This window comes from Bombina bombina, chromosome 10 (assembly GCF_027579735.1).
Source record: "Bombina bombina isolate aBomBom1 chromosome 10, aBomBom1.pri, whole genome shotgun sequence".
Classification (NCBI taxonomy): Eukaryota; Metazoa; Chordata; class Amphibia; order Anura; family Bombinatoridae; genus Bombina; species Bombina bombina.
Window position 1 is genome coordinate 48,140,020 of NC_069508.1, and position 27,396 is coordinate 48,167,415.

General features: G+C 38.3%; 1 protein-coding gene across 1 annotated transcript in view; it reads right to left on the reverse strand.

Moving 5' to 3' along the window:
- ALG14 (ALG14 UDP-N-acetylglucosaminyltransferase subunit) overlaps positions 1-26,960 on the reverse strand; it is a 76,779-nt gene extending 49,819 nt beyond the window's left edge. The window contains exons 1-3 of the mRNA XM_053694049.1: positions 26,760-26,960; positions 19,772-19,923; positions 983-1,105 (exon numbers count right to left, since the gene is read on the reverse strand). Coding sequence (XP_053550024.1) covers positions 983-1,105; positions 19,772-19,923; positions 26,760-26,904 — 420 coding nt within the window. The 5' untranslated portion in view covers positions 26,905-26,960. The remainder of the gene's footprint in view (positions 1-982; positions 1,106-19,771; positions 19,924-26,759) is intronic.
- Between the last annotated feature and the right edge of the window lie 436 nt (positions 26,961-27,396).

Here is a 27,396-nt window from a genome sequence, read left to right on the forward strand (position 1 = left end):
TTGCGCTCTCTCTCTCCCTCTTTTGCGCTCTCTCTCCCCTCTTTTGGGCTCTCTCTCCCCCTCTCTTTTGAGCTCTCTCTCCCCCTCTCTTTTGAGCTCTCTCTCCCCCCTCTTTTGAGCTCTCTCTCCTCCTCTCTTTTGAGCTCTCTCTCCCCCTCTCTTTTGAGCTCTCTCTCTCCCCCTCTCTTTTGAGCTCTCTCTCCCCCTCTCTTTTGAGCTCTCTCTCCCCCCTATCTTTTGCTCTCTCCCCCCCCCCCTCTCTTTTGAGCTCTCTTCCCCCCTCTTTTGCTCGCTTTCTCTCTTTCCCTCCTCTCTTTTGGTCTCTCCCACCTCTTTTGGTCTCTCCCGTCGGCCACGCCCCCTCATCATGCAGCTTCCGCTGTGCGCACTCCTCTGCTGTTCAAGGCCAGGTATATTTGTCTCTGCAGTCTCTACTGCGCATGAATGCATCTGACAGACATACCTGGCCTTATATATATATATATATATATATATATATATATATATATATATATTTATTTTTTTATTTTTTTACTTAAAGTGCCATAATACCCAAAATGTTTAAACACTTGAAAGTGAAAGAAAATATCACCTGAACATCTCTATGTAAAAAAGAAATATATTTTACCTCAAAAGTTCCTCAATAGCCACATCCCATTGTAAAGGACTTCTAAGCAGCAAATCAGTATGTCTGTCCCGGGACAGCTAAGAGAATGAGCTTTCGTGCACACTCATCTTATTTCCCTATTCAGTGTAAGGAAGTTTACAGTGAAATCTCATGAGAGTTCATGACTTCAGGACTGCTGAACTGTGTACCTTTATAAACCAATTAACATATTTAAAAAAATTTTTTATATCTGACATATGGATAAGGTAATTTATCAGTAAAATATATGACTGGGTTTATGTACAATACAACTAACACATACATCCCTTATAATCATAGGAACTAAATGTAAACAGGAAGTAAGATGGTACCTACCAAATCAGGCTGCAGCCGAGCAGTAAGTGGAAAAGAGTACAGCATGGAGTTTAAGGTTGTCATAAAGGAGGAGCTCCAGGACTGTCTGACCTCACGGCTCCTGGGAATGCGATGGATAGAATACTGCAAAACAAAAGGCATTTACACAGTCAGTGGGATCTCTAATGTATATCGTCATTTAACCCCTTAATGACCACAGCATACCCTGTACTTCGCTGGTCATAATATATATATATATATATATATATATATATATATATATATATATATATATATATATTGTATTTGCACAAGAATGCATTTCCTGCTATTTTCAAGCTCAATTAAAACCCTCTTAAAAAGGGACGTGAAACTCAACATTTTTCTTTCTTCATTTAGACAGAGCATACTAAAATGTTTTTAAAAAAAAATTCCAAATGACTTCTAATATCAGCTTTGTTTTCCTGTTATTCTTGGTTGATGGGATACCTAGATAGGTAGCGTGCACGTGTGTGGAGCACTACATGACAGGAAAAAGTGCTGCCATACAGAGTTCTACGTAATGGAAACAATTCTCGAAAAAACTGCTGCCATATACTGCTACAATCACGTGCACATTCCTGAATTTACCTTCCTCCAGTTTAACAAAGGATACCAACAAACAAAACTAAATTAGATAATAAGTCAATTGGAAAGTTCTTTAAAACTGTATGTTCTCTCTGAATCATTAAATATATTTTAGGTTTGATGTCCCTTTAAAGGGACATTCTAATTAAAAAGTGGATTGTGTATAAGTTTTTATGAGCTTTGCAAATCCTTTACTGCCATTTGAGAGAAAGTAACAGTGAATAGAAGAGTTGACTCGAGTCATCTTAAAGGGACATTACAGTTATTTTCCACTCCTATTCTCATCTATAGTACATGGAAGTGCAAATAATTTGTTACTATACATCTATCATCTTTATGTCATACTTTTTAAGATATTTACAATATAAAAGTGTAGTAATTCCACTGCCCAGGGAAAGATAGATTGAAAGCTCAAATAACAAAGAATACACACGAATGACCTGCAGTATTGCGCATGCCCACTTCAGGGAGCCCGTAGTTCCATCAACTTGCTCACAAAACAAGTCCAGCCCCCCGTACTGTATATAGTGACACTGTTTAACCCACCAGTACTGTATATAGTGAGTCAGTGACACAGTCTGTAATCTGCCGGTGAGATGGCTGGCCTGACCCTACCCGCCCCACCACTTTATAAAGTGACCACAGTAGTCTGTGACATGGTCCAGCCCCCCCCGTACTGTATATAGTGGTACTGTATAGTGACACTGTTTAACCCACCAGTACTGTATATAGTGAGTCAGTGACACAATCTGTAATCTGCCGGTGAGATGGCTGGCCTGACCCTACCCGCCCCACCACTTTATAAAGTGACCACAGTAGTCTGTGACATGGTCCAGCCCCCCCCGTACTGTATATAGTGGTACTGTATAGTGACACTGTTTAACCCATCAGTACTGTATATAGTGAGTTAGTGACATAGTCTGTAATCTGCCGGTGAGATGGCTGGCCTGACCCTACCCGCCCAGTACTTTATAAAGTGACCACAGTAGTCTGTGACATGGTCCAGCCCCCCTCCCATACTGTATATACTGGTACTGTATAGTGACACTGTTTATCCCCCCATGCTGTAGTAACAAGGTCTGTAATTTGCTGGTTCCACAAACATACATACACACACACACATGCATAAATACACACAAACACCAATGGGTAAAACAGAAACGCTAACCCCTGTAGTCAGAGACACTAGTGAAGCATCACGTCACCTTCACATATCATTAGTGCAGGCAGTGGCAGGTCAACCTTTTTTTTATTGATTTTTCTTTTTTTTTTTTTTTTTAACCTGGGCCCCCATCCTTGGGGGCCCAGTCGCAGTCGCGCCCTCTGTACCCCCTGTAGTTTCGCACCTGGCTTGTTTTTTATGTGCATAAGACCAATATTTATAGAGGGACGGGATAATATAGAAAACAACAGTATTAGTTATAGAAAATGTATGAAAATAAGAGGCAACACAAGAAATCAACTTCCCAGTGTGTGTGTGTGGGTGGGTAGAGTCCAGCCCTTTTGAAAAGGTGTTCCTGTACCAGATTAAAAAGGGACAGTACACCTAAAAAATGTCTTCCCTTAAAATTGTTCCCAATGATAGATTTTACCTGCTAGAATGTATCATAATGTTTACAAGTAGCTTATTTACCCTTATTTCGGCAATTGAAATATACTTGAGTCTTGGCTATTGACAAGCCTAAGTAAACAAAACCAGCAAAAAAAAACATTCCCAGTGGGGTGCAGGATAGTTACGTAATAAAATGATAATTTTACATTGTTGTTCTCTTTAGATAAGGAAGCAAGTCTGTGTACACAAAGTGATAACAAAATGAGATATGATATTACCTGAAACTCAACCCATTGTAATAGGCTGTGGTTTAAAAGCACAAAACCAGCTACTTCATATACACAAATAAAGCTGAAAATACAATTTCTCACACATTTTACTCTCTGCAAAGTCATTGAAAATACATTAATAGTAAATTTTACAGTGTACTGTCCCTTTTAATACAATGAACAATTAGCTGCTTGCCGGAGTACACTAAGTTTCAATAACATTAAAAAGTGACATTCCAGTATAAAAAAAAAGATAAAATGCTATGCGATTAGCGTTAGAAAAAGTTATGCTCCTTTGCCAGTACAGATAAGTATACAGCTGGAGTGCAAATAAAAAGCAAACATACATCCGTATGCTCAAATCACTTACTGTCTTATCAGCAGCAGCAAAAAGGGGCGTTGTAGCAGTGCATATTTGAAGGTGTGTAACTTTTTTGAGGATTTAATTTTTTTTATTTTTTTTTAAAACAAATGCATTTTTAAAAATAAAAACCTACAAATGAAAGAATTGTATTTGTACCCTAAAATGTTCCTTTAAATGAACATTACAGTAAATACTAGATATAATTACGTATTCGAAGCAAATATTAGTCTGAGAATAATCTGTAAAATGCAATTATTATATTAGTTGCTTCAAGAGACACTAAACCCAATTTTTTCTTTCATGATTCAGACAGAGCAGCAATTTAAGCCACTTTCTAATTTACTCCTATTATTATTTTTCTTTTTTCTCTTGCTATCTTTATTTGAAAATGCAGGAATGTAGGGTTAGAAGCCGGACAGTTTTTGGTTCAGCACCTAGGTAGAGCTTGCCGATTGGCCACCTATCAGCAAGTGCTATCCATATTCTGAACCAAAAATGGGCCGGCTCTTAAGCTTCCATTCCTTCTTTTTTCAAATAAAGATAATAAGAGAACAAAGAAAAAATGATAATAGGAGTAAATTAGAAAGTGGCTTAAACTGCATGCTCTGTCTGAATCATAAATATAAAAAGTTGGGTTTAGTGTCCCTTTAAAAGGGACAGTCTACACTAAAATTGTTATTGTTTAAAAACATAGTTCTTGTTCTATCTAAATATTAAACATTTAAGACTGACTTTACTTATGCTTTAAAGGGACATTAAACACTAAAATGCTAGATAGAATGATGCATTCAATTCAAAGAAAAGATTAGTCCGAGAATAACAAGTAGATGTATTTTTTAAAAGTTTCATTAGCCAAACAGTAGTAGTGACAAAATAAGTGTAAAGTTTTAGTGTCTGTAAAACAATGGGAGCTGCCATGTTGTAACTTAGGTTACCTTCTCTGCTGTGGCCAATTATGGACAGTTATAAATAGGTCACTAGATTGTGTAGCCAATTGCCAGGGTGCCAGCAGATAAGTATACACGATGAAGGAAGGCACTCACTGGTCTTTTCATCAAAACTTTATTTAGCGTGACGTTTCGGGGACACACTCCCCTTCCTCAGACAAGTGCAAACCAAAAGTGACCAAACATATAAAGCCAAACAAGCCCCTCCCAGTGAAAATTGTGCCAAAACTGGTTGCTATAGTGATCCTCAACAACATTGTAATCATGTGACCAGCATCAATCCTGCAAGTGGTAACAACTACTCATCATACAGACAGTATACATTAACCACCTTTACAAAACACATTAAAAAAAAACATATTTGGAGATGCATATATAGTGAAAAACTTGTCAGGTATAATAATAGGTATATCATACTAGTGTAGTGAAGTGTAACAAAGTGTACATAAAACACAAATTCTCCTACTCTCCAAATATCTGTGTAATGAATGCCTGTGTGTGCCCTAACACGTGTTAAATATATGTGTATAGTGTAGTGGTGACGTTAAAGTATTGTGCACAGAAAGTGTATATGTACACTGACAGCCCCCTGGACAATATAAATATAGATACTACGTTTTTGGCCTAGTCTCAAAGCATCTTTATCAGATGATATAAACGGAGTTACTAGACCATTCTTAGTTATTACTCATAACGGGATATAGCGATGCTGCTAATAGTCTAGTCTAAGGTCCATACCAAAATCGAGGGGATACTGGGCTCAACATAGCCTAACTTTAACTAACTATCCTCTATGTGCAAAATTATATCAGATCTCAAATGACCTATTTATAATTATGATAATATCACTTAAACTATGTACCTGCATAGACAACATGGCCGCAAGACGAAAAATCTAGGACGCACACACCCGACTCAGTGTGATGACGTCATTTGCCGACAAGTTAGGCTAAGTGACAGGTTGCCATAGTGACACTGTACACTATTGAAATAGTAAATCGGAGGATACCACTGTAGATCTCACCCATGTATAGCCCAATCCTGTTCACCTAATACATGAAAGATCATTGTGTATGGAATTATTGAGAACAGACTGTAGTGTATACTGTGTGTAGACAGAGCGGCTCAAAAACTGCATATGCTAACAATACAGCTAATTGTACTAGTAACTCCGTTTATATCATCTGATAAAGATGCTTTGAGACTAGGCCAATAACGTAGTATTTATATTTATATTGTCCAGGGGGCTGTCAGTGTACATTTACACTTTCTGTGCACAATACTTTAACGTATATAATCATTTTATATTACAATCACAAAGTGTTTAATGTCCCTTTAAGTCTGGAGCCTGTTTGTCCTGTTTGTGCAGCCACCAATACGCAGCTACTGAGTCTAGCTAGGTATCCTTTTCAAGAAAGGATATCAAGAGAACAAAACAAAATTAGACAACACAAGCAAATTGGAAAAAATGTTTAAAATCACATGTTCTATTTGAATCAGGAAAGAAGAAAATAGATTTTTATGTCCCTTTAAGTCTATTTAGTGGCCATTATTTTGCGTGACAGTAAAAAGTGATCAGAAACCTATGCACATTAATACTGGAATGTTTTTATTTTATAATAAGGACAGTGCTCCACCTAGTGGTGAAATATATTAAAACTAACAATGCTGCTTTGTGGCCAAACTAAACAAAAAAACAAACAAAAAAAAACACGAGTTTTGAGAGATATTTACAAAAACTTCAACATGATGCACGTTCTATGTAAAAGATGCATTTTGACCAAACTGCCCAACCTAGGGCCTAGACCATAATGCAATCCTACTGTAGTCCTGTCACATTTCCATCAATCACCGTTACTCTATATCCTTTTCTCTTCATACGACTGTTTATGGATCCAATGTATAAGATTATATGATCAGAGTATGAGTAATAACACTAAGCTCATCTGAAGATGGTTTACATACATGTCCATTGTGTGTAATTCTAGATTTTTGTATTTTAAATAGATGCTTTTGCTCATTTAAACCACCAGCAATTTTGCTAAAGAAAATGCACAATCAAATGGGCTAAGGATGATGGAAGTGCAGACCTGGTTATCATATTGCTCACTCTCTAAATACAAAGGCCAATACTTAGGTACCAACATTTTCATTATGGGTGGTGTTTTTTTGTTTTGTTTTTTTTTTATTAATTTTTATTGAGGTAAATACATAGACATCACTACAATCATAAGGTAAAGTACACTTCGAGCAAACATTACATATTTTTCAGGGTTGTACATTCTCAATATGCATCTGACATGAAAGCAGAGTATCACAGTATCAACAACTTAGTACAACCCCCTTGGTATCACAGGCACATTATACAGTGTTTAGGTAAATCTACCAAGTGAGATACATTATACTATACCAAGTTGAAATACAACTCTCTAATGACAATATAGGGCAGGAGCCCTTGAAATGTAAGTAGCAATGCCTATTATACACACAAGATAACATAACATAGTACCTCAGTTTTTCCTATTTCAACCGGTTTAATCTGACATACATCCTCCATAAAGTACGAAGTCACTTATGGACTTCCCTTCCCTGTAATAATATTCAGTCGGAGGAAGACTCCATAGGCCCCTATTTGACCTTCAATGAAATAAATCAATAACATATACTCTCCACAGGTAAGCCGCACTAGAGGGAGTAAAAGTTATGAGCTTCAGGGGAAAGCGCCCTTTAACAGGCTAAAAAAAGCTCTATAGGAAGTATTGCGCTCGCCCCCTGTGGAGCAATTACAGGTCCATGGTAAGAAACTACATAAGTGGGCCATTATAAACATAAGAAGAATAAGGATGGGCAGAGACTTCTCAAATCTGCCCTTAGAAATTACCTTAGTGGGGGGGGAACTAACGTTGTGTATGACCTGCTCCTTCTATATAGATATGGTCTCTGTGTGTATTATAAGAACTGTATAACTATATACATATAATTAAATACAAGGGGTATAAGCAGATGACCAGGTATAAGTCAACCCTAGGGTACAAAAATTCAAAATTCCACTATTTCTGGAACATACTGTAAGCCCATCCCAAACTGTAAAATAGGCATAGGTCCCCCCTAGCTCAATAGTAATTAGAAATATTAGTAAGAATCCCTTCATGGATCCAGGGGATAAGCCATGTGCTACCATCTGTATTTACGGGAGGGAATATAGTTCCAAAATAATACATAACATCAGAGGGTATAGGGAAGCTTGGAAAAGGTTTATGAACAGTGCACATATTGTTGCAATGTCGAGCACCTTTAGAAACCTGTATAAATCTATCAAGATATAGAGTAGTGCAACTGCATACGTATGTGCAACATTAATATAAATACCATAGAAGGTATAACATAGCAAAGCAATCCCCATTACTTACTATATATATATATATATATATATATATATATATATATCTCCTGTAGACATAAGAACATTCTTGTAAAATATATTGGACACAGGGCTATCATACAGTTAGGCAAAAGGAGGGAGAGAAACAGAATTAAAAAAAATAACAGGAATAAAGTCTTTTTTTTTTTTTTTTTTCAGATTAAACAGGCAGCCATAGATAAAAATGTCCAGCTTGAGATTCTCAACCAACACCTGACCTACGGGAACAAAGGCAATGTAAAAAGAATGTTAGCTTACAGTCCTTGCATGGCGAGAGGGGGCAGGCAGGGTGGAAGATCCGGGGAGCAACAAGGCAGCCAAGATTGACTCGTTTTTGCATAGTAGTGACCCCAACTTGTGGGGCATTGCCAGCTAATGGTGCGCACTGTAAAGCTCCTGGTACTATCATAATTACTCTAGATGGGCATGAGCCAAACTCTGGGGAGCCGGCCGCACTCCCCCCAGCACCAACCCACAGCCCAATCTGAGCATATCCATCTGTACGGACCTTCAGAGTCCAGACAACTCCACTACCACGCACATTATCCTCGTGTGCTCTTGAATCTGTTACCACCACAGCTGAGCCACATTTCTTAATGACCAAGTCAGCGGAAGTACTCCGCTCGCATATCTGCTCCTGAAGGCTCCCATAGCACCGCTCCACCTCACCGTCAGTTGGCTGCAAACAGGTAGATATACAGGAAGGAGATTGTACCGGGGCAGTCCCCAGATTCAAAGCAGCGCCCGTTGCTCTCCCATCAGACCGCAGATCTTCTCTTGCTTCATTTACAGATGATATCATGTCATCTAATCTTTTACAAAATACATTTTCAAACTCCTCCAAGTAGTTCTGCACCACAACAAGTAGCTCTGCCATAGCAAGTAATCTAAATCAGCTGCGTGGTAGACCACAACTCTCAGAGGGCTTCAGCACAAACCAGGCCCAGCGTGCACAATAGACCTTTACTCTCCTCCACCTAGGGAATTCCCCCTCCGATTCACCAGATAGCTTTCAGTCCGATAGAAGGTACACGTAGAATGTGTACATCTCACTTTAGTAGGCTTAAGACTCAATAAATCAAGTAAAATTAATACTGTTTCTCGGAGCTCCAGCACTATACGTCTGCTCTGTTTGAACGTTAGCTCCACCCCCCCATGGGTGGTGGTTTTAAGGAGCAAAGCTATCTCAAACACAAACTTTAAGGGACATGAAACCTAAATGTTCTCTTTCATGATTAAGACAGATCATACAATAAAAAAAAAATTTAAAAAAATTCCAATTTACTTCTATTATCAAATTTTCTTTGTTCTTATGTTAGTCTTTGATGAAGAGATATCTAGATAGGTAGTGTACACATGTCTAGTGCCCTACATGACAGCAAATAGTGCTGCCATTTAGTGCTCTTGCTATTGTATAACATTAGTACTACATAACAGGAAATAGTGCTGCCCTCTAGTGCTCTTGCTTATGTATAACATTAGTACTACATGACAGGAAATAGTGCTGCCATCTAGTGCTCTTGCTAATGTATAACATTAGTACTACATAACAGGAACTAGTGCTGCCATTTAGTGCTCTTGCTAATGTATAACATTAGTACTACATGGCAGGAAATAGTGCTGCCATCTAGTGCTCTTGCTAATGTATAACATTAGTACTACATAACAAGAACTAGTGCTGCCATCTGGTGCTCTTGCTAATGTATAACATTAGTACTACATAAAAGGAAATAGTGCTGCCATCTAGTGCTTTTGCTAGTGTATAACATTAGTACTATATGACAGGAAATAGTGCTGCCATCTAGTGCTCTTGCTAATGTATAACATTAGTACTATACGACAGGAAATAGTGCTGCCCTCTAGTGCTCTTGCTAATGTATAACATTAGTACTACATGACAGGAAATAGTGCTGCCATCTAGTGCTCTTGCTATTGTATAACATTAGTACTACATAACAGGAACTAGTGCCGCCATTTAGTGTTCTTGCTAATGTATAACATTGGTACTACATAACAGGAACTAGTGCTGCCATCTAGTGCTCTTGCTAATGTATAACATTAGTACTACATAACAGGAACTAGTGCCGCCATTTATTGCTCTTGCTAATGTATAACATTAGTACTACATAACAGGAACTAGTGCCGCCATCTAGTGCTCTTGCTAATGTATAACATTAGTACTACATGACAGGAAATAGTGCTGCCATCTAGTGCTCTTGCTAATGTATAACATTAGTACTACATAACAGGAACTAGTGCTGCCATCTAGTGCTCTTGCTAATGTATAACATTAGTACTACATAACAGGAACTAGTGCTGCCATTTAGTGCTCTTGCTAATGTATAACATTAGTACTACATAACGGGAACTAGTGCTGCCATCTAGTGCTCTTGCTAATGTATAACATTAGTACTACATGACAGGAAATAGTGCCGCCCTCTAGTGCTCTTGCTGATGTATAACATTAGTACTACATAACAGGAACTAGTGCTGCCATTTAGTGCTCTTGCTAATGTATAACATTAGTACTACATAACGGGAACTAGTGCCGCCATCTAGTGCTCTTGCTAATGTATAACATTAGTACTACATGACAGGAACTAGTGCTGCCATCTAGTGCTTTTGCTAATGTATAACATTAGTACTACATAACAGGAACTAGTGCTGCCATCTAGTGCTCTTGCTAATGTATAACATTAGTACTACATGACCGGAAATAGTGCTGCCATCTAGTGCTCTTGCTAATGTATAACATTAGTACTACATGACCGGAAATAGTGCTGCCATCTAGTGCTCTTGCTAATGTAAAACATTAGTACTACATGACAGAAAAAAGTGCTGCCATCTAGTGCTCTTGCTTATGTATAACATTAGTACTACATAACAGGAACTAGTGCTGCCATCTAGTGCTCTTGCTAATGTATAACATTGTTGCAAAACTGCAGCCTTATAGTACTGCAGACACGTGCACACTCCTGAGTGTACCTTCCTGCTTTTCAACAAAGGATAAAAAGAAAAACAAAAATTTGAGAATAGAAGTAATTTGGAAAGTTGTTTAATATTCAGGCCCTGAAGTAGCTCCGGCAGCCTCCTGCTGGAATGGTAGTGGGACAGGCTAAAGCGTCCCTATGGGCCAATTGTGAGTTACCAGAATTGCATATGGATACTTCTCTAGTATTTTCCCTAAGACTCTCGAAATTGTTATGGCCCCATATATTCCCTCAAATGAGTGTTCTGGCAACGAGACTGGCTGAGTGGGTTAAAGGGACACTGAAACCTAAATGTTTTACTTTTGTAATTCAGAAAGAGCTTGCAGTTTTAAGCAACTTTCTAATTTACTCCTATTATCAATTTTTCTTCGTTCTCTTGCTATCTTTATTTGAAAAAGAAGGCATCTAAGCTTTTTTTTTTTGGTTCAGAATTCTGGACAGCACTTTATTGGTGGGTGAATTTATCCACCAATCAGCAAGAACAATGCAGGTTCACCAAAAATGGGCCGGCATCTAAACCTACATTCTTGCATTTCAAATAAAGATACCAAGAGAATGAAGAAAAATTGATAATAGGAGTAAATTAGAAAGTTGCTTAAAATAAAATTTGGGTTCAGTGTCCCTTTAATATGAGAGAAACTACCCATTCCTACTTTTAGTTATCTCTTGGCTTGATATGTTATGTTAATTTAAAGGATGTTTTTGTTTGTTTTACGTAAAAGGGACAGTCTAGCCAAAATTAAAAAACTTTCATGATTCAGATAGGACATGAAATTTTAAACAACTTTCCAATTTTATGTCATCATCAACTATGCTTAGTTCTCTTGGTATTTTTTTGTTTAACGTTAAATCTAGGTAGGGTCGTATGCGAATTTCTAAGCCCTTGAAGGCCGCCTCTTGTCTCAGTGCATTTTTATAGTTTTTCACAGCAAGACAGTTATAGTTCTTGTGTTCCATATAGATAACATTGTGCTCACTCCCGTGGAGTTATTTATAAGTCAGAACTGATTGGCTAAAATGCAAGTCTGTCAAAAGCACTGAAATAAGGGGCACAAAGTCCTTCGCTAACAATGTGCAGAACGCTCATCTTCAAATGGGATCCCTCAAGTCATCCTGATTTGACGACTCTCAATTTTGTATCTTCCTGGTTATTTAATATCCCTTATATAGAATTTTTGAGCCTAAACAAGCAGACGGTCCAATAGTGGCCTTTCCTATATGTAACCCATTTGCTATCTAATGATTTTTCATTCTTGAAGTTGGAAAGTGAACTATTTTGATGGGGACTGTTCTATTGATTCATATTGTTTAATTTTTTTAATGTAGATTTATTTTTTTTCTACCTGTATGTTCCTTTAAGTCCTCAAAAAAAAAAAAAAGAAAGAAATTTGTTTCAAAATCTAAAACGTATTGTGGTGCACTACAAATCTCATCTTTAGGTCCAATACTAAAGGGACGTAATAGTTGCAAAAATGGCATGCTCTCATCCATTAGAGCACAATGCCATTTTAAGACTATCAACCCTGCATTACTAAGTGTTTAACCGCCGCATATGGGTTAAACACACAGCAGAAGTGCTGTTCAGGACCTGCAGTGCTCCGCGGCTCCCAAGTAGCACATCTGAGTCATGCAACTAGCGTTGGTGATTAACCTTTGCGGGGGTTAAACACACAGTAGTGTAGGGTCAATACTAGTCTTAAAATGACATGCTCTAACAAATTAGAGCATGTCATTTTTCGATTATTATGACTTTTGAAAAATGTATATATATTTACAATGACAGTCTAGTCAAAATACAACTTTTATGATTTAGATAGGGTATGCAATTTTAAACAACTTTCCAATTTACTCTTTTCATCAAATTTGCTTTCTTGGTATTCATTGTTGAAAGCTAAACCTAGGTAGGCTCATATGCTAATTTCTACCCCCTTGAAGGCCGCCTCTTATCGCTGCATTTTGACAGCTAGGAAGAGCTAGTTTTTGTTTGCCATATAGATAAAACTGTTGTCCTAGCACTGACTGGCTAAATTGCAAGTCTGTCAAAAGAACTGAAATAAGGGGGCAGTCTGCAGAGGCTTAGATACAAGGTAATAACAGAGGTAAAAAGTGTATTAATACAACAGTGTTGGTTATGCAAAAGGTTATGCAAAACTGGGTTGTTGGTAATAAAACGATTATCTTTTTAAAACAATACAAGGACGAGCTGAGTGACACTTAAGCATGTCACCCATACTGGCACCTTGTTATGTTGACAGGGTCTACACATTTGGCTCTTTCTGCCTGGAGTGACTCACTTTACACCTGAACAAGGATTAACCATATGAAAGGAAACCTTAAATTCCTGAGATACCAGACGAAACCTCAGAATGACCCATCTAAATATTGATGTTAACGCAAGGATTCTCTGCATCTGTTGGCAGCTTTCCTGGGGCACATTCCACCCTCTGTATCTCATATCCAGACTGAACAGAATTATTTTGCAAGTGCTTAAACTGTTATTTAAGAGTTGACAAGATGATCAGAATAGCATTCAGATATACTTCAACAAACTGATCTTGAAGGTCTCTAAAGACGTCTTGTATCACTGAAGGTGGTCATCCACTTATTTCATATCAACACCCAATTATAGGCCTCTTGTAAATCAATTTTTAAAAATCGTGGATGATTTGAGGTGCCCAAATAACCTGAGATTTATGTCCTTTATAGAAATTTTATTAGAAAGGAATTCTTCCTTCACCAGACACAGAAACAGGAATTAAACCATGCAGTAAATAGTATCTGGGATTCCGTGGGTTAAGATATTTTGATTTTATTAAATATATATAAATTCCTTTGAATCACTGAAGTAGGGACACATTCTTTCAGTAAAGTCTGGCAAAAAAAATAAAGTTTAATATGCCTTTATAGAAAACAGACACGTTGCAGGCAGAGCATAGCGCTGTTTGCAGCGCTGCTCCACATCAGGTTGTTCTCTTGAAAGAGAAACACTAACAGTTCCTGCATGTTCTTTCTGCAATGACATTGCAGATCAAATCAAGTTCTTCCATAGGGATTGCAGGTAAGAGTGACAAGATGACTACTGAACATATAAAGCTGTACACCAAACTAATAACAAACAGGATTGTTCACCTCCTACCTTCTCTGATTCACTCCGACCAAGTCGGGTTCACGGCTGTGCGTGACGGCCCATATAATACAAGAAGACTGATCACAATATTCACAGAGGCCCAAGAGAAAGGGATCTCTATGCTGGCCCTGTCCTTGGATGCTGAATAGGCCTTTGACAGGGTCAGATGTGACTATCTGTGGGAGGTCCTTCGGTTTCCTAGAACCCATTATTCTGGCTATCAGCACGCTTTACTCTGCTTTGTTCGCAAGAGCTAGGATTTTGCTCCCCGGAATTCCCAATTTGTAATGGGACAAGAGAGGGTTGCCCTCTGTAGCCGCTCATATTTGCAATGATTATGAAGCCCTTTGCCCAAGCAGTCCGACAATCCCCCTCCATCTCAGGGGTACCTATAGCGACAAACACAGAGAAAATCATTCTCTTCGCAAACAATCTCACTCTCCTGCTTACCAACCCAACCTCTTCCATGCCTGCTGTATTTCATCTAATAGATTAATTTTATAATAGCTTATTTTGCTGAAGTAATCTTAACAAAACAGAAGCATATTCTAATAATATAACACAGCCCACCCTGACGGAACTACAATCCCTATATCCCTTCAATTGGTCTACACATCAACTTAAACACCTAGGGATCCTCCTAAGCACAGATCTGGACCACATCATTCGCAATAACTTTGAAGCCCTCCTTAATGAATTCAAACCATTAGTTAAAAAATGGAAACTCTCATGGCTAGGTAGAGTGGCCTTGAATAAAATGTCATTACTACCTAAAGAACTATACATATTCCAGTGTATCCCACTTAATATTCCACAGTCTTCCTTACACCAAATCCATAAACTATTCTCCAACTATATTTGGCAAAATAAAAAACCCAGGGTGGCATGTGGCACACTCTAGAGAAGCTACTTCAGAGGAGGTATAGGATTCCCTGATATCTTCACCTATTATGAAGCAGTCAGGCTATCTCTGAGTGGAGGAGACAAACCAGGCTGGTACCACCTGGAAGAAGCAGCCATACCCTCGGGTTTAGAACTGGGTGATATCATATGGATCCCAATTTACCAGAAACTAAATCTTAGGGTGACCAATACCATTATTAAACATAACCTCTCAATATGGCAAAACCTGGAAAATCGGTCTACGATTGCCCCTCATCCATCCCCAGTACATCATTTATAAGGTTAATTCTGGGATCTCACCAACATTTATGCCGGCGACTGAAAGACAAAAGATTTTGTGGTTATAACTAACCTATATGACCAGGCCTCCTTAACCTCAACTACGTCTCTAGCCCGGCAGTTTAACTCGGTCCCTAACTGGTTCCACTTTGAAAGTTTCTGTGTCCTCAGCTTTATTAGAACTTGGGGCTTTTCCAAACACTCCCTGAGGGGAAATACACCATGGGTAAATAGATGGTATAACGGTTCCAAACTATATAAGCCTCTTACAGTCCATTAAAACCTCCTCCTCTCATATCTCACAGTTGGTTTACCATGGCAACTTAAGGCATGGAGTAGAGAACTCGAGATAGTATTCTCTGACCAAGACTTCGATAAAGCCATCCTCCTAAGAAAACAGTACATTGTGTTACCATGTTGGAGCTCTACGTCAAAATATTACTTAAGTGGCATAGAACCCCAACCAGACTGGCCAAAATGTTCCCAACCGCTTCACCCCTTTGTTGGCGCGAGTGTGGAGCCTTGGGATCGGATCTACTCATATGGTGGACCTGCCCAAAACTGTCCCCATTATGGTAAAAAGTTAAATCCCTATTAGACTCTTTACTCCTTTCCTCGACTTTAACCCCCTCAAATGCTATCCTACATGTTTTGGAGGAGGGCATCCTGGACACGTCAAACAGATTGACAATTTCTATTCTAACAGCCACCAAATTATGTATTGCCTGAGCTTGGAAGCTACTAGACCCTCCATGACTAGCCGAGCTACTCGCTATAGTTGATTACATGGCCACAATGGAAAAATATTTCTATAATTCAATATGGAAACATATAGGTCAATCTGGGACATATGGCTCCATCTGTAACTCTTCCTTAGACCCTCCTAGTCCCATCTCCCTCTCCCAAAACCATAGAGGACCTCCTATCATCTGTTTCCTCTTCACCATCTTTGTCTTCCTCATCACCCTATCTCCTAAGACATGAGTACCATAGCAGTCATATGAGACTGATTCAAACTAGCAACTAAGGTAATGCAAATTATTGATTTTTTTGCCACCCTATTCACGCGCTATACAAGAACAATTAATCTTTGTGCTAAATAATCAACTAATACGTCTATTAGGGGTGTTGGAAAAAAATAAATCGGCACCACAGTGCATCCGTCAATGATGCTGCATCAATGCAGTAAAGAGCCGAATCGTTTCACACAAAGTCACACGACCCCGCCCCCAGGGGCAAGGAAAGATGCCGAGTGCTGGATCCTTTGTCGCAGCCAATGCCATTATGCAAGCAGCAGCCAGGGCCAGTGAGGTAGTAACTCTTTGCATGTTGAAGACTGACCAATAGTAATATGTCAGCCGTGAAAACTCAGTGACTTGGTAACAGTTAAGTCTGAGTCGTCTGGCGCTAGCGAAAACAATCGCATAGTGGGAAAGTCTCTGTTACCAATGTATATGTTGCGCCGTGAGACTATTCGCTGTGAGCCATGACAGCTGGGAGAACTGACTATGCGGAGGCCCGCTGGAGAGGTACAGATATTCAGATGTTGCATGCAACAGGCAAACGATTCAGGGAGGATTAAAATTAGATCAGCTCAGTCATCAAGGAAAGAAATGGGGCTGTGCTTTGTACACGGGATGCACTCCTGACTCTACTTGTAACCTGGATCTTGCTTTGTATTTGGTCCTGTTACAATGGATGTTTTTGAAGCTGCCGCTGAGCATGTTTGTATGATATTTTGTGCTCTATTACTGCTTAGTAATAGAGCACAAAGTAACATACAAACAAACATGCTCAGCGGCAGCTTCAAAAACACCTGGTGTATATGTAAAAGATGATAGCTTTGTGCTCTGTGCTGGGGTATCTGCTGTATATTTCATTAATATCTGTCTGACAGCACAGGATCATCTGCAGTTTTGATACAGTGGTAACTAACTATGTATGCGGGATACGTGGGTGAGGGTGTTGCTCCTCTGTGCAAATGATTACCACAACACTGACACCTAGTAGGTCTGGTTGAGTTATTCCCCAATTATTCCCCAAAATACTGGATATCTCTTTCTTGTTTGCTGGGCACAGTCAGTTACTGGATCTGTTTTCTCTGGTGCTGGGGAGAGTAGGGGTGTGTGTAGAGAGCACAAGTAATGTGTTTCTTGCACTTAAAGTGAAGGTCCATTTTAATGAATTAGTGCCCGGTTTTTAATAAACCTATTAAAAACAAGGGCACTTTAGTTCATCAAAATTGACATTTCACCGTTTTCTTCAAAAACTTACCTTTTAATCCTGAATGCCCCTTCTGTGATTCCCCCGGCCGTCGGAAGCCTCTGCAGACGTCAGAAATGACGAATCAGGCTTCCTCCAATCACAGCTTCCCCCCCCCCCCCGGGGGAATCTTGGCCTGATGCAACGCTGCGATTGGAGGAAGCCGGATTTGTCATTTTGGACCTGCAAAGACAGCTTGCGACATGCGGAGGAAGTGCTGGAGCGGTTGTCAGTATTAAAAAATAAGTTTTTGAAGAAAACAGTGAAATGTCAATTTTGATGAATTAAAGTGCCCTTGTTTTGAATAGGTTTATTAAAAACCGGGCACTAATTCATCAAAATGGACCTTCACTTTAAAAACTTTTTTTCTCTTTTACACTCCCTATTCACCAGCTCCCCATTGCTCCGGTCACATGGTAAATGACCGGTGCACTGAGTAAGGGCAAGATGGCAGTCGAGGCTTGCAGATCTCCCCTCTAGAGTACAACACGGCCGGATTAGTAATGGGAGTTCCTTCTTTTCCCGCACAACTGGAAAGGGTTGGTGCGGGCACTGCCCTTCCGACAGCGGCAGAGAAGTGCACAGGAAGTAGATTTACAGTCCAGAGGTCCAGCACTTCTTGCCTCACACTGCTTATCAGTCTTAAGGAGGTAAAATGCTCTACCAGAGCTCTGGGGATTAGTTTATTAACAGCATGGGCGGATTATTAACAACATTTTTGGGACATAAATATTTTGAACTGGTAAGTAGTATTACTATAAATTCAGGTGATATACAGAGGATTCTTATTTTGTAATTTACCAGCACAGCCGGAATATATGGGAATCATTTTTGGAAACTTTTTATTCGGCAGAGTGGGATTATTATATATCTATCTCTCATAAACAAGGCCGCACTCACTGGATTTCAAAAGTGAAAATACTTTTAATATGTGATGTTTCGGGGAATTTCTCCCCTTCCTCCTCAGACCCAGCAAGTCCCCAAAATGTCACATATTAAAAGTTTTTTTCACTTTTGAAATACAGTGAATGCGGCCTTATTTATGATATGAATATTACATGGGCGGAACCCTGGTTGTTGCAGTTTGCGTTATTTTCTTGTTTCCCCTTGTGAGGAGTTCACAGCTTTTGACTCCTAAATCCAGGGCTTCCAGAAACTATGGTATAGATTAAACCTATTTTTTACTTTGTAATTTTCCTGGCCATAGTGCTATAAATTACATTTGATTTAAACTAAAATAATTGGCTCAGCAAAATCCTCTATGGGTGGGATGCTTTAGCCAAAGTGGGGCAGTCAATGCTTTCCGCATGGGATGGTTTGTTTTGTCACTCTACAATTCTGCACCAGGGCAACTTTCTTATTGGGGGAAAAAAAAAAAAAAGATTCCACACCCTTGATTTATATATATATATATATATATATATATATATATATATATATATATATATATATATATATATATATATATATATATATATATACACACACACATACACACTTCTTCTGACTGCTTCAATTTGTTGATGAAAATCATGGGCAGTAATTGTGATGCATCGTGGAATCGAATTTAATCGTTGACAGGATAGTCTTAATCGAATTGAAATGTGAGATGCGCACCCCTAAAGTCTATCAATACATATACCTATTGATCTTTGCACAGTGATGTTTATATGTTTTGTAATATTGTTCTGTTTTGAAAAACTGAATAAAAAAAATAAAAAAAATAAAAAATTGGTACACTTGAATTGATTGAACAGAAAAAGACAACTTTATATTTATAGAAGGGAAGTGCTAAGACTATCCAGTGTTTATGGATTCCTTTCATTTGTACAACACCTATGTTTACATGATAAAAAATGCAAGTTTCTCTAATACTATGGATACTAAATCCTACAGCATGAACTGAAGACATATTCACTTTTATTGAAAATGTCACTCTTTAGTTCTATTTTACCCAGATAACACTGCTTTCTACACCAAGTATATAATCAGACAATAGACAGGAAACACGTATATGCATGATGATGCATTTGAATACCATGGCAGGCACTCTCAGATCACATTCTTACCAAAGGCTCAGAGATTCCAATTGATTTTGTGTTTTCAAACGCACGGATTTTGTCTTCGCTCATCTCATCTGTTTCTGCAATAATGTAATGTGTTGGGGAATAGGATTTTGACAGACTGCTCAGCAATCTTAAGATTTCGGTGGTGTGTCCACCTGGAGAGAAAAAAAAAATGTACTTTCAGCAATGTGAAAAAAAATTAAAAAAAAACAAGGCTCACTACAGTAAAAGTGTGACACAAAGTAGTGGTTAGGACAGCATAGAACATCCTAACGACGGGAAGGGGTTAAAGGGACACTAAATTCAAAATTAAAAAACTTTCATGACAGAGCATGCAATTAACAAACAAAAAAACTTTTTAATACACAATTTACATATATGCATTTTGTGATTGGCTCATAGCCGTCACCTGATACAAGGGAAAGGTAAATGTAATTAACTTTGGAATATGCCAGAAAAAAATCTACTACTATTTATTTGAAATTCAAAGTTAGTGCTATATTTTTTTGCATTTGGCGATTATGAAATTCTACTTATTTAATGGTCCCTTAAGTGCTAAGTTTCAAGAAGTTAAAGGACCATGATACCCAAATGTTGCATCACTTGAAACTGATGCAGCATAGCTGTAAAAAGCGGACTAGAAAATATCACCAGAACATCTCTATGTAAAAAAGAAAAAAAAAATTGTACCTCAAATTCCTCAGTAGCCACATCCCATTGTAAAGGACTTCTAAGCAGAAAATCAGTATGTCTGTCCCGGGACAGCTAAGGGAGTGAGCTTACGTGCACACTCATCTTATTTCCCTATTCAGTTTAAGGAAGTTTACTATGAAATTTCATGAGAGTTAAGGCAAATCTCATGAGATCACAGTAAAAGAGTTCATGACCTCAGCACTGTTGATGCTGATTGGCTGCTGTTCATTTCATCATTTTTTTTTTTACCTGCAGCTGGGCAGCAGCTGAGTATAACTTTTTACACAGCACTTACTCTGCTAAGCTGAGGAAATTGTGAGGTAAAATATCTTCCTTTTTTACATAGAGATGCTCAGGTGATATTTTCCTGTCAGCTTTTTACAGTTATACTGCATCAGTTAAAAGTTATTTAGCATATGAGTATTATGTCCCTTTAAATGAATAAAAGATTGTTTTAAGTGGAATCGATCTGCGCAAGGAGCTTAAGTATGAGGATGGAGGGGCAAGCAGCAAAAAAAATGAACAATAACAATGATAGTTTTATTTAAAATATTTAAATTGTTATTATTAAAAAGGGACAGTCTGATCATTTTTCTCCTTCCAATAAAAGGACAGCAGAAAATATGTCCAAATATGAATGATTAAAGGGACAGTCTTCTCCAGAAGTTTAATCGTTTAAAGGGACACTCAAGTCAAAAATAAACTTCACGATTCAGACAGAGCAGCAATTTTAAACAACTTTCCAATTTACTTCCATTAACAAAATGTGCAGTCTTTTAATATTTACACTTTTTGAGTCAGCAGCTCCTACTGAGCATGTGCAAGAGTTCACAGCATATACGTATATGCATTTGTGATTGGCTGAAGGCTGTCACATGATACAGGGGGAGTGGAAATAGACATAACTTTACAATTTATTTTAAAAAAAAATCTACTACTCATTTGAAGTTCAGACTAAGTGCTATTGCATTGTCTTCTTATCATGCATTTGTTGATTATGCAAATATACTGTATTGATTGGTCCTTTAAAAAATAAAAAAAAAAGATAAATCCCTTTATTACCCATTCACCAGTTTTGCATAACCAACACAGTTATAATAATATACTTTATACCTCTGTGATAACCTTGTATCTAAGCCTCTGTAGACTGCCCCCTTTATCTCGTTTCTTTTGACAGACTTGCATTTTAGCCAGTTCCCAGTTGGTTTGTTTGAAAGTGTGCATTGTGCTGGTTAGGGTCACAGGAAGGGAGAGACCATGACGTGGTCCTGGGCTTGAACCTGTGCTCTGCCATTTTTGCTTTTAAACATTACTGTGTGCCTGCTGGTGAGTGCCAGACTTTCTATGTGTTGTGTATATCTCTCTCTCTCAACATTTTGTGTTTCACATCACTTTAAACAGTATTCAATCATTTTAGAAGATTCTACTTTTGCATTTAATACCCTATTAAACTGGCTGACACTGCCATCTGCTGGTGCCTCAATATTTCCTTACACTGATCAAGAACAGCAGATTCTGCATGGAAGACATTCTTCACGTTTAAATTAACAAGCCAATAAGCACATAATATCTGATTTAAAGGGATAGAAAGTGTGCATGGGGGCATTTCAGTATATAAATATCTGAGCGCTGACACCACAAAGCAAATAATCCACTCCCTTGTTATTTCCCGACTTGACTACTGCAATAACCTACTCGCTGGCCTTCCTCTTTCCCGCCTCTCTCCCCTTCAATCCATCCTAAATGCCTCTGCCAGGCTGATCCACCTTTCCCGTTGATCTGTATCTGCTGCACCTCTCTGTGAGTCCCTTCATTGGCTCCCCATTCACAGCAGAAATAAATTCAAAATTCTCACTTTTACATACAAAGATCTCACTAACGCCGCTCCCCTCTACCTATCCTCTCTAATACACAAGTATACTCCAGCCCGCCGACTAAGATCCAACAATGACCTGCTCCTTGCATCCGCGACTATCACCTCCTCTCATGCTAGACTGCAGGACTTCTGTCGTGCAGCACCTACCCTCTGGAACACTCTCCCTCGTGCTGTCAGGCTTTGCCCTAATCTGTCTTCCTTTAAATGTTCCCTGAAGACTTTTCTGTTCAGAGAAGCCTACCACCCAACTCAATAATAAATTAATTTCACTTACCTAATATTTCCCTCATCTAACTCTGCATTAACATCTTTCTCAATCTTGCAGTCCTCACCTCCCGTTTCTCAACCTCCTACCCTTCTAGATAGTAAGTTCCCACGGGAATAGGGCCCTCAATCGTGATATGCTGTGAGGGCCCTTGTGCCAGTATTCAAACACTGCACCGGCTCAAAGAGTTGGTAGTCTGTGAAGACTTTTTTTTTTGTCATATAAGTCACTTCTAAGTCCTGACTCCGAGTATTAGTGGTGTTTGAAAACGGAAACACAAGCTCTTGCAGCATATGTGCATATGCTGCTATATGGTAATTACTTTTACTAGAAGTATTTTTGCTAATGGAAAAAAACTGCAAAAAAATGCTTCTATCTAAAAAAATTAAAGGGGACATGAAACTCAATTTTCCTGTCATGATTCAGATAGCGCATACAATTTGAAACAACTTTCCAATTTATTTCTATCTAATTTGCTAAGTTCTATTGGTATCTCTTGTTGAAAAAAAAATATGCCTAAGTAGGCTCAGGAGGTGTGAGCTAGCTGCAAATATATAACTCGTCATTGGCTTAGTGATGTGTTCAGCTAGCTCTCAGTAGTGCATTGCTGCCCGTGAGTAAAGGAAACCAAGAGAATGAAGCAAAATTGATAATAGAAGGGAGTGCTGACCCAGCTTTGAAGGTTTAGCTTGAAATAATCTTTTTTCCTAAGCTGCCATCTGGCACTGAAATCAACATTCTACCAACATGCTAACAATTATCTTTCTGATGATACTAAAATTATTCAGTTAGCCGACAGCCACAGAGCTCCAGAGCTACATTTAAGGCTGTGACCTCCCACCTTCAGGTCTCTGCCATATCACAACGCCAAGTTACGGTGTCACGGAAATGCTGTACCTTTTAGCATGGATACGCAAGCATTCTACGCCGTCTTTAGAGATCTGCTGGAGAATTTTGGAAAGAAAGCGAGAGGTTTGATGACCTTTTTTGGTTGCTACAGGCAGAGGATATAATTGATGGTGGCGGTACAAAGGAAAATGCGGCGGTGAAGAATCTGCAGAGCATTTATGCCACCTACAATTCCTCAAGCATGCTCCTCTGCGCTACCATCCGTCAGCACAAATCTTATGGCTGAGAATCTTCAGACAGGTCATATGGGCCAGCCGTTTAATCAATCTCAGAGACTCTGAAGCATAATACTGCCTCAGATGCGATATGTTTTCACATTGCCCCTGGAGTTCACGTAACTCAGATGACAAGCAAAGGGATCCGAGAAACCATGGAGCTCTACTTACCTGTGCTGGTCGATCTCAGGGGGTGGTTGATGCTGCAAGTTATAGACTTACATCACTCTGTCCCGAGTGCTCTCTGGTCTGGTATTGGATAAGGTGTTGATACTCTACATGCATATCCGGAAATATACCGGAACCTTCACAGCTTGGCTGTTCTCATGCCGGCATATTTTTGGTTCAGCAAACTGGATAGTGCTTGCTTATTGGTGGCTACATTTAGCCACCAATAAGCAAGCACAACCCAGGTTCTGAACCAAAAATGGGTCAGCTTCTCAACTTTACATTCCTGCTTTGGAATTTGGGTTTAGTATCCCTTAAAGGGATATTCCAGCCAAAATTGGAAGCCACATGGGTGCATTTCTGTATTGAAAAGAAGCAATTTTGTAATATACATGCATTAGCAAAAATACTTCTAATAAAAGCTATAGCTGTTTCTAAAGTGTATTTAAGTATGCACCGTGAACCAGCATTTTAAACACAACACTTGTTCGGAGAGCCTAAGGTGCTTGTACCATCTGGTAATGACAACATTTGTTCATTGCTGACATGATACAAGCCTCACTGATGATCTGAGCAGCTGCATTATTTAAAATGTGGATGCAGTGAAAATATCTAGCTATGCTTCACATGCACGTGCAGAGAAAAACATTAACACTAAAACAGTGATAACTCTTAATAGATGCATTTTTGCCAATAAATGTATATTGAAAATATGTTTCTATTCAAAGATGCAATAAATCTATGTGCTTTTATATTTTGACTGGAATATCCCTTTAAAGGAACATTAAAGGGACATGAAACCCACATTTTTTCTTTCATGATTTAGAAAGAGAATGCAATTTTAAACATATTTCTAATTTCCTTCTATTATCTAATTTGTTTTATTCTCTTGATATTCTTTGCTGAAAAGCATATCTAGATATGCTCAGTAGCTGCTGATTGGTTGCTGCACATAGAAGCCTCATGTGATTGGCTCACCCATGTGCATTGCTTTTTCTTCAAATAAGGATATCTAAAAAAGGAAGCAAAATAAATAATAGAAGTAAATTGTAATGTTGTTTAAATTTGTATTCTCTATCTGAATCATGAAAGAAAGATTTTGGGTTTAGTGGCCCTTTAAGCCCAAAAAAATATCATTTTAAACAACATTCCAATTGACTTCTATTATCTAATTTGCTTCATTCTTTAGATATTTTTTTTTTTTTTTTTTTAAATAGCAATGCACATGGGTGAGTCAATCATGAGACATCTACGTGCAGCCACCAATCAGAAGCTACTGAGCATATCTAGATATGTTTTCAGGAAAGAATATCAAGAGAATGAAGCAAATTAGATAATAGAAGTAAATTAGAAAGTTGTTTAAAATGGTATTCTCCATCTGAATCATGAAAGAAAAAAATTGGGTGTAATGTCCCTTTAAGTAATTCCTTATTGTTATTTTGAATGCCTGCTTTATTGCTATATGTAATGTTGGTGACCCCTATTATATATGGGTCTAAGCGATCATTGTTTTAGCCTGTATTTACTTGTATTTAGACAATAGACATTCTGAGCTTAGATCAGTATGGGTGACTTCTGCTTTTGATATTGCTAATTGGTTATGCAGGAGATAGATTTTGAATATATGTCGGCAGGAGCAGTTCATTTTTATTCCAAAAGGATGAGCTGCTTTATTAGCTGCATAATAATAAATCATATATTATTACTCACAATTTGCTGGTCTTCTTGGAGCTCATTATAGTATTTATAATTCTAGTAAGTTTTCATAGTTTTAAAACATCCCTTCAGAATTTTAGATTTGCTCTATCAGCGGCCGGGACAGAGTGATACGAACAGATCCTTTCCTCACTCCCTTCTCCCTTCTCATATTGCTATTTGCACGGTAATGCTAGATAGTAATCTATGGGTAGAGTTTCGATAATAAGTAAAAATAGAACATATATACGTATTGTAAAATGAGCTATCCCCCATGGTGCTAAGATTACTGCAGAACTTGTTGCTTCTATACCTTACTGTATATATAGTATATTGCTATTGTGCAGATGTTGCAACTTATATCACTGTCAATCTATGGTTTGTATTGTCTGTACTTTTGTTTGTGTTAACCTCAATAAAAAATTATGTTGGGGGAAAAAAAAAATGATAATGGTAGTAAATTGGAATTTAAAGGGACACTGAAACCAATTTTTTTCTTTCGCGATTCAGATAGAGCTTGCAATTTTAAGCAACTTTCTAATTTACTTCTATTATCAATTTTTCTTCGTTCTCTTGCTATTTTTATTTGAAAAAGAAGGCATCTAAGCTAAGGAGCCAGACATCTTTGGTTCAGTACGCTGGGCAGCACTTGTTTATTGGTGGGTGAATTTATCCACCAATCAGCAAGAACAACCCAGGTTGTTCACCAACAATGAGCCAGCATCTAAACTTACATTCTTGCTTTTCAAATAAAGATACCAAGAGAATGAAGAGAAATTTGATAATAGGAGTAAATTAGAAAGTTGCTTAAAATTCCCTGCTCTATCTGAATCACAAAAGACAAAATTTGGCTTCAGTGTCCCTTTAATGCTTGATTCATGAAAGTTATTTTCACTTTACTTTCCCTTTAAATAAAGCTAATTCTCAAGAGTGGTGTTTAGCTACAAAAGGTACACAGCTAGGATTGATTCGTTGATTGTCAGAACCAGGAACACAAATATGCAATGTATGAGATTTAGGATATTTTTTTATCATAAGGACAAAAACCCTGTAACATTCTTATTTCAGTTTATGAAGCCTATTCACTAACCTTAGACAAGCTCCATTGAATAAAATAAAAAAACTGAGGTTTCTCTCCGTTTAAAGGGCCGCCAATAAGGAACCACTCACCAGAGCCAGCAACCACCAACATGCTGACAAAGCCTTTCTCCCCAGGCCGCAACCCTGCAGCTTTCCGCAGCACCAGCCAGATCCTTAGGACAAGCAGCAAAGCAGTCAGCAGAAAGGCGAGGAGCAGGGGAAGCATGAAGTCCATGGGGCCAGCTGCGGAGCGTGCAACCTGTTACTTGTGGCAACACTTCCGCGTTACATTACGTCATCAACACAGCCGCCTGGACATGCAATGGGAATGTTTCTACGCCCTCATTGGCTCAGACGTAGTGTGGCGTAATTAGCCACGCCTCCTTACAAAGCGCGGCTCTGTGGCTTGTGCGTGTGTTGAGATGTGCACTATGTTATTATAAAAATAATATAATATAAAATACAATGTTGTTGCCAGAAGAAAATTTAAATAAGTATATAGTAGAAATAAAATATAATAAATATACAATTATATGACACGTTGCATAAATTAATTAGTAGCTTGGGAATGGATAACGGTTTCCAGATTTTTGTGGCATTATTTTAGGTAATAGCTCTAAGCTGTACGTAGTATTTATGCGTTAGGTTGGTGATTTCCTTAGCTGGAAGCTTAAAGGGACACAACCCCATTTTTTTCTTTCTTGCTATCTTTATTTTAAAAGCAGGA